Source organism: Lontra canadensis, unplaced genomic scaffold, assembly GCF_010015895.1.
Source record: "Lontra canadensis isolate GAN:19392208 unplaced genomic scaffold, GSC_riverotter_1.0 scaffold4, whole genome shotgun sequence".
Classification (NCBI taxonomy): domain Eukaryota; kingdom Metazoa; phylum Chordata; class Mammalia; order Carnivora; family Mustelidae; genus Lontra; species Lontra canadensis.
The window spans coordinates 50,783,363-50,792,179 of NW_022630998.1; the positions used below are offsets into that span (position 1 = coordinate 50,783,363).

Consider the following 8,817-nt stretch of genomic DNA (forward strand, 5'->3'; position numbering starts at 1 on the left):
AAAACAATTCCTGCATTCAGATTATCCTCCCAAGTACACTCTGGAACTGGCCCATATGTCCCTCACCAAAGCTACTTCTTTCTCCTTCATGCCTACACTTGCCTTAAAGTTTTATTTTTAAATAGGTTTTATTTGGGGGGAGAGGCTGTTAAATTTTTTTCATTTTTTTATATCTTTATGAAGTCCTATTTATTAAAACAAAAAGCAAATAACTACTACTACTATTAACTAATAGTAATAACTAATAACTATTATTGGTGGACTTATTTTAAGAGATTATTGAAACTCTATGTTGGAGACTTCTCTGAGTAAACATTTATAGTTTCTAAGATATGATTAAGTCATTTCATCAATATGAAACATAAAGAAAATCATATTTAACCATAAAAAATGAATTTTTTAACTTGTAAACATGGTCAGCTATGCCTATTAAGGAATAGATTAGGGTGTGTAATTTAAAAATCCTATGACCTGGGGCGCCTGGGTGGCTCGGTGGGTTAAAGCCTCTGCCTTTGGCTCGGGTCATGATCCCAGGATTCTGGGATCAAGCCCCGCATCAGGCTCTCTGCTCAGCAGGAGCCTGCTTCCCCCCTCTCTCTCTGCCTGCCTCTCTGCCTACTTGTGATCTCTGTCTGTCAAATAAATAAATAAAATCTTTAAAAAAAATATCTTCCAACCTACCCACCCACATATTTGTTTATTAAACAAGTGTCAAATCTCCACTAAGAACAGAGCACAGATGAAGGAGATTCTCAGAGCAATCTACACCATGGGAGAGGTAGATATGTGTGCAAAAGCTACAAAGAATGAAAAAGAGTGTGGGGCACAAGGAGAGAATGAAATAAAAACCAACAAACAAAGCAGCTGATCTCAATGTTCTAAACTGGATCCCCAGGGTGGTGGCAGAAAGGGACCTTATTAACATTCTCAGTCTCAGCAGTATGGTTAAGAGATGAGAGTCTGGGGACAGGAGATAATCACTAAGGCATGGCCTCTATGGGCACATGTGTGAGGAGCCCCTAGTCATATCCTCTGTGCCCATATGGGAAGTTCCATCCGATTCTATAGTTCTCCTCCCTTCCTCATGCCTGTTAAGATTCAGACTCCCATTCCCAAGCCATGCTAACCCTTGTGGAGATACCTAGTTCCAAATACTTTCTGGATTTTCTGATTTTATTCAAGTTGGCGGTGCTCATGCTGCAACGTCCGCCCCACTGGCCACTGGCAACCTCCTGCCCGTCCTCTGAGACTCAGCCCAGGGGTCCTCTTCCCCCTCCTCCAGACCCCAGGTCCAAGGGCTCCATCCTTCGCCTTTATACACTCTGTACTCCTTTTCTGTATACATCAACCACATTGTGCCCTATTACCTGTGAATGGCATTCCACACATTAAACAGCTGGGCAGCACAGGCAGTACCCATCAGAACCCAAGCTGGCTGCTCTACATCCATGCACAGTGACCAAGGTTAGCTTGCTCCAATATGGCTTTCACACACAAGATACTGAACTCTATAAAAATAAGGGCAAGCTTTTATTCACCAATATATCGCCAGGGCCCAGCAGGTTTAGTAAGGGCTTGTGGATTGACTAAGTCTAAGATTACTTGGAAAGGAAAGATCTTGAGAAGCTTGTGATGAGGATTAGAGTACAGCTTCAAACCACCTCAGCTTGTTATCCTCACATACAACGCTCATGCCCATGCCTTACTCAGGGTTTATACAGCTGTGTCATAGTCAGACTAGGCAAAAGTGAAAGAAAATGATATGCTAGCCTTCCAAAAGTTCATCATAAAGGCCCCCATAGGTTTTAGAGGTAGGTAACTAGCTAAGCATCCGTAAATTCCAGTCAGTTAGAAAACTTACTACCTTTGGGAACAGTATCCCAGAGCCCAGTATTTGTAAAGCCATCTCCTCTATCTCGCTCATATGAATTCTTACTACTTTTCATATTTTTAAGTAGTCCAACAGATGTATTTTTAGTTGACTGCTGAATTATAATATATCCCTTTCGTATGACTTGGGGTTAAGTTTAAGAACCTAAGCTTATTTTAAGAATACATAATTGATGAAAAATTCTTCTGGTACACCAAAATTACAACAGAGGTTAGAAGGTCTTCTAGCAAATCACACATCAGCTTCACTCTCAAGACATCAATTATGTTGTGTGATCTCATTACCAAACTACTCTCAGCTCAAAGGCAATTATAAGGGGAGTACTATAGTAAATCCAGAATCTAAAGGCTGCACTTGGTGCCCTATGGACTTCTCTGCTGAAATGGCTTTGTTCTGTATTCCGGATCAGAGAGTCATACATGGTGACTGGTACTAAATGCAATGTGTTTTCTTTTCAGTTTTGTACAATGTGTGTGCAGTTTGCTACGGCTCTAAAAAACAAAAACAGACATTTCCAGATGTTTCATCCTATAGCCATAAAAATTATTTTAATCAAAACCTTGCTTGGGGCTCCTGGGTGGCTCAGTGGGTTAAGCCTCTGCCTTCAGCTCAGGTCATGATCTCAGGGCCCTGGGATCAAGCCCCGCATGGCATCAGGCTCTCTGCTCAGTGGGGAGCCTACCTCCCCCACTCTCTCTGCCTGCCTCTCTGTCTGCTTATGATCTCTGTCTGTCAAATAAATAAATAAAATCTTAAAAGAAAAAAAAAAAACCCTGCTTGTGTTACATGAAAAGGAAGGACACAAAACCATCCAGTGTGAAGATTTGAGGGTGAGTTCTTTAATTTTGTTGAAGGAGAATTGATTGTGCAGTTACAGAAAAAATTAAGGGATAGAACAATCCTGGTCAGAAAAAAAGCAAAACTATGCATTTTGTAGTGAAACACATCCTACCATAAAGGACTATCAGCAGGAAGGTTCTGAAGGCACATTATAGGAAAAGGACCGGGAAAACACAGAGAAAAGTAATTCCGAAATTCTTTATCATGCTATGCTCAAAGATGAGGACTAGACACTTACAGCCTGGTGTTACCATGATTCTCTAAAAGGTTCATGGGCAAAGACACCAGCCAGCTAGTTCTCATGGCCTTGAACTAGAAGGTACATTGTCAAGTACTACAGAGCTGCTGCTACTTCTTACAAAGTGACAATTAATTAATTAATTAACCCAGACAAAGGTGATTTTGGAGAACTCAGATGTGGGCATGATAAACTGCTTCACTTTAAAAGAGTTGACAGGTAGATTATATCCTATTTACATAGCACAATGGAATCAAAATAATGAACTTTCATAATCGTTGTTTCTCTGTAACATATTACTAACTTCTACATTATATCATAGAACACATTTTACTAAATAGTCTATATTTTTATATTGAAAATAAAATCCAAACAAACTATTAATAGGAAATGATCAGGGGTATCTGGGTGGCTCAGTAGGCTGAGGCCTCTGCCTTCGGCTCGGGTCATGATCCCGGAATCCTGGGATCGAGCCTCACATCAGGCTCTCTGCTCGCGGGGAAGCCTGCTTCCCCTCCCCTCTCTCTCTGCCTGCCTCTCTGCTTACTTATGATCTCTGTCTGTCAAATAAATAAATAAAATCTTTCTTAAAAAAATAGGAAATGATCAGGGTGTAAATACTGTATATCCTAAAATTGAAGGAAAGTATTAACATTTTTCATAACCATAGAGAGGCATGATGTTATAATACATTCCATGAATCTTGAAGATCAAAATGTTTTAAAGATCAGCTCAAATACATCATTTCAAAATTTATCACATCACTTAATTATGTTCATTGTTGTACAACTAGAGTTATTACAAATAAATGAAATTCCTATAATCAGCATTTTACCTTTAAATCATGCAGCACAGTTAGTCATTGAGCCTCTATGCAGTCAACATGAACCCAATAACCCAAGTTACTGAAAAATGTCTGGGCATAGTAAGTGCTTAATATGATTTGGTTGTTAGGAAATTATAACAAGAAAGAAAATCTGGGGGCACCTGGGTGGCTCAGTGGGTTAAAGCCTCTGCCTTCCTCTCAGGTCGTGATCTCAGGGTCCTGGGATTGAGCCCTGCTTCGGGCTCTCTGCTCATTGGGGAGCCTGCTTCCCCATCTCTCTGCCTACTTGTGATCTGTCTGTCAAATAAATAAACACAATCTTTAAAAAAATAAAAAAGAAAGAAAGAAAGAAAATCTGGGGGCACCTGGGTGGCTCAGACAGTTAAACGTCTGCCCTTCAACTCAGTTTATGATCTCAGGGTCCTGGGATTGAGTCCCACATTAAGCTTCCAGCTCAGCAGGAAGCCTGCTTCTCCCTCTCCCACTCCCCCTGCTTGTGTTCCCTCTCTCACTGTGTCTCTCTCTGTCAATAAATAAGTAAAATCTTGAAAGAAAGAAGGAAAGGAATAAAGAAATAAAGAAAGAAAGAAAGACTGTAGTGGTTTACTTTATTGATCACTTTATTGCTTTTAGTTGTTCTCTGATGGATTAGAAGTCTATTAAATATCCCTAAATTTTGCACAACACAAATGCATGGTAAGTACAGCTATCAGGCCACCCTTGGCCATTCATTATTTTCATCCATTAAAATGATTTCAATCATGACAACATCCTGTGGGATTAGGACCTTACTAGGAAAGAAGTGGAGTATTCAGCATTGGGCTTTTCATCAAAACATGATGTATTAAGAATGAAAAGTAAAGCTAGTGTGGAGAAAATGGACCCAGAGGGTAAAGTGAGGAGGGAGTGGTCCTCCCAGCAGTGTTCCCATACCTCACACTAGTTTTCTTTCATCTTGCTTGGACATCCCCCATTGCGGCAGCATCGTCATGTAGAGACCGAGCCAATGCATGCTGACAACCTGTGTGTGGGTTGTCTAATTACAGTAACCTCAGATTTGGCCATTTGGTAGCCAATTTTCTCTTTATAAAGGAAGGCCTACTAATGATTTATATAATCATCATCATCATTATTAATACCTCAAAGGCAGCTCCACCCAGAAATGCTGGGAACTGGTGGGACTGGACATGGGTGGGGCCAGTGTGTACCTTTAAATACCTGTCATCACAGCACAGGATCCCCTCTCTGAAGGCAGCTCTAGTGCTTCAACCTGTTCATTCTCTCCGTTGACCCTGTTATCTGCTATTTACACTACATTTAACTTCTGTTCACCTGTCTGGAAGATTCCAGCCAGCACCATGACTGATGATGAGCTGTCTGCCTTGGTGGTAGATAATGGGTCAGGGATGTGCAAGGCAGGTTTTGGTGGTGACGATGCCCCCCGGGCTGTGTTCCCCTCCATGGTAGGACGTCCCCGGCATCAGGGGGTTATGGTTGGCATGGGACAGAAGGACTGCTACGTGGGAGATGAGGCTCAGAGCAAGAGAGGCATCCTGACTCTTAAGTATCCAATTGAACATGGAGTGGTCACCAACTGGGACGACATGGAGAAGATCTGGCACCACACTTTCTACAACGAACTCCGTGTGGCACCAGATGAGCATCCTATCCTCCTCACCGAGGCTCCTCTCAACCCCAAGATCAACCGGGAAAAGATGACTCAGATCATGTTTGAGGCCTTCAATACACCGGCCATGTATGTGGCTATCCAGGCTGTGCTCTCCCTCTATGCCTCCGGGCGGACCACAGGCATCGTAATGGATTCTGGGGATGGGGTTACTCATACTGTGCCCATCTATGAAGGTTATGCTCTGCCTCATGCCATTCTACGCCTGGATCTGGCTGGCAGAGACCTGACTGACTATCTCATGAAGATTCTGACAGAACGAGGCTACAACTTCACCACCACAGCCGAGCGGGAGATTGTTCGTGATGTCAAAGAGAAGCTGTGCTATGTGGCCCTGGACTTTGAGCAAGAGATGGTCAGTGCTGCTGCATCCTCCTCACTTGAAAGGAGCTATGAGCTTCCTGATGGGCAAGTCATCACCATTGGTAATGAACGCTTTCGATGTCCTGAATCCATTTTCCAGCCTTCCTTCCTGGGCATTGAGTCAAGTGGGATCCATGAGACAACTTTCAACTCTATCATGAAGTGCGATGTGGATATTCGCAAGGATCTATATGCCAACATCGTGTTGTCTGGAGGCAGCACCATGTACCCTGGCATTGCTGACCGGATGCAGAAGGAAATCATAACCCTGGCACCTAGCACCATGAAAATCAAGATTATAGCTCCCCCAGAGAGGAAGTATTCCGTTTGGATTGGGGGCTCCATTCTGGCCAGCCTGTCTACATTCCAGCAGATGTGGATCAGTAAGCAGGAATATGATGAGGCTGGTCCTCCCATAGTTCATAGAAAATGTTTCTGAATAGTTTTCCTGCTAATAGGTTTACATTTTTTTTTCCTTTTCTAGGTCATAGTGATGGTACTGCTTTTATCCACTTTCCATTGAGTCAAGGTAAATACTGTGCTCTTAATAGTGTAGAACCAGTAAACTGATCTCCATTGGATTACTGTGGGCTCCTGCCCAGCTAACCACATCCTCACCTTTATCAACTCAAGGAGAATTCTGATACCACATTCTATTTTCTTCACCTATAGAATTCAAAGATATGTTGTCCTGCTTAAATGAAAATTAGTGACCAGGAGTAAAATCAGAAGAAACGTCCTTTCAGAATGGATAACTAGCATTTCCAAGCTTTAAAAACTAGTTCATGCTTTAAATATTTAATAGTAAACCATCTAACCCTATAAAAATGTGTATGTTAGCAAACATGTCTTATTAGTTAGTATTTTTTGTTTTGTTTTTCTCCTTTGTATAACAGAGATTATGAATTATATGTGTCAATAATATCCATGTATACATAAGTACCCAGGAAATAAAATATTGTAACTTAAAAGACAATGATAAATTGGCTGTCTAAATAGCTAACGGATATTTTTTAACTCCCCAACAGTCACTGTTTCAGTAGCTACATATTTTAATTGTTTCCCTTATTAAATAAGCATAATGAAACAGTCAATATTCCATTAATGTTGTTTATAAATCAACTAAATTTTCAGCTCAGAGTGAAGTTCTGCTTGTGAAACACATATTTTAATGTCTAATTTATTGAATTTCATTCTATTTGTAAAACAGCAAAACTACAGATAATGCCTAACTTTTAAAATAGAAATATTGGGGTACCTGGGTGGCTCAGTCAGGTAAGCATCCAACTTTTGATTTTGGCTCAGGTCATGAACTCAGTCATGAGGTTGAGTCCCACAACAAGTCTGCTGGAGAATCTCTCTCTCTCCATCTCCCTCTGCTCCTCCCGCACTCACACACATGTACCCTCTCTCTCACTTTCTAAATAAATAAAATTTTTAAAATAAATAAGTAAAAAATAGAAATGTAATATCAAATTAATGTCATCATGCTACCGTTTGATAAAGAAAATTTTATTTCCATTTCTTAACGTAACACATATTGAGTAATTTCTGGAGTCCATAATTTGGGTATTTCCCTAATCAAGGATTTCACTATGGGAAAGCATAGTTATAGCTTCTTACTAAATTATAAATTCTAACACCAGCATAGTAATTCCAATTTTATTCTAGGAAGATTAGAATAATTCTGCTTTGTTATGCCCAGTAACTAGAAATACTTCTTCATGCAGAGTGTCTCTAAAATACTGACATCTTGGAAAATGTGTATCTTGGAAAATAGTGTATCTTCCTACAATCTCTAAAAATTTTTAATGAACCCAATGGTGATTTTCAACAAATTTTAAGGACCAGTATGTTTATTTTAATCTATTCTGTGATTTTTGATTATCTGAATAACAGAGTTATTTATATCTTTCAGGGTTTTTTTCTGAAAAATTAAAATATATTTGAGCATTGCTTACTAAGGCATCATCACATTCTCAGGAAAGAATAATTTCTTTTTTTCCTTTTAGTTGGGAAGCTTATACTTGTATTTTAAAAGTCTAAGTTGGAATCTGTAAGAATTTTTTGCTTATGACAAAACTTTTGAAAGAATTTACTTGTTCCCTATTTCCTTACTCTGACAACAAAATTTTTAAAAATGCTTTTAACCAAAATTAATCTCCAAAGGCACCTTATTTTATAAAACTTGGATTTTCTTTTCTCCTTCAATTAATTTTAAATAAATTAAAATTTCTTCATACTTACATGTCCTGTTATTTCCCCTCAATTCTTCCTAAAGAAATGTAGAACAATCCAGAGAGGATCACTTTTTATATGTGTGACCTATTCATCTGTATGTTATAATTTTGCACCTGGTACTTTTGAACATGTAAACATTAAAAGGCAATTTTTTAAAAAGATGGCTAGTCAGATAGGGTTATAAATCCCTCATAATCTCAATTAAAAAGTTGGGTTTTGGTGGATGAACTAGTCTTCAGGTAATTAGTAGGCAGAGGTAATAACAATAATAATATCTATCATAATATTTATATAGTGCAACACTTTACATTTGCAGAGTAGTTCTCACAAACACTCTGACCTACATTCCCAATTACCAGAAAAAATATACCTTAGCACACATAGAAAACTTATGGAACAGGTAAGGTGAACTTCCAAGAGAGAACTATTGAGCCCTGAACCAACAGATGAAAATATGAATTCTATAATGCAAACAAAAATTTAAACCTAGGGTCTTTGGATATTCTCCTGTTTATCAACATTGACTGGCTAATGGATTAATTTAATGAAGCCACATTCCATCTCACAACTTCATATTATAGAGTCAATGCCCTCTATTTAGGTAATAAACTGACTTTTTTTCCACCAGCAGTTCACCAGATGGGACAACATGGAGGTAATCTTCACAAATGAATTTCACACCATTGTGATCCCCACTCTCCCTCCGTGAGCCACTCTGAATAGCAGTCTAG

At 39.4% G+C, this 8,817-nt stretch overlaps 1 protein-coding gene across 2 annotated transcripts; it reads left to right on the forward strand.

Moving 5' to 3' along the window:
- The first annotated feature begins 5,153 nt into the window (after positions 1-5,153).
- ACTBL2 (actin beta like 2) lies at positions 5,154-6,284 on the forward strand. Of its 2 annotated transcripts, XM_032850223.1 has the most exons (2): positions 5,154-5,282; positions 5,409-6,284. In XM_032850223.1, exons 1-2 carry the CDS (start codon positions 5,154-5,156, stop codon positions 6,282-6,284), a joined length of 1,005 nt encoding a protein of 334 aa, XP_032706114.1. The 2 variants fall into 2 exon arrangements, with proteins under 2 accessions (XP_032706114.1, XP_032706107.1); XM_032850216.1 differs by having other exon boundaries at positions 5,154-6,284.
- The last annotated feature ends 2,533 nt before the right edge of the window (positions 6,285-8,817 follow it).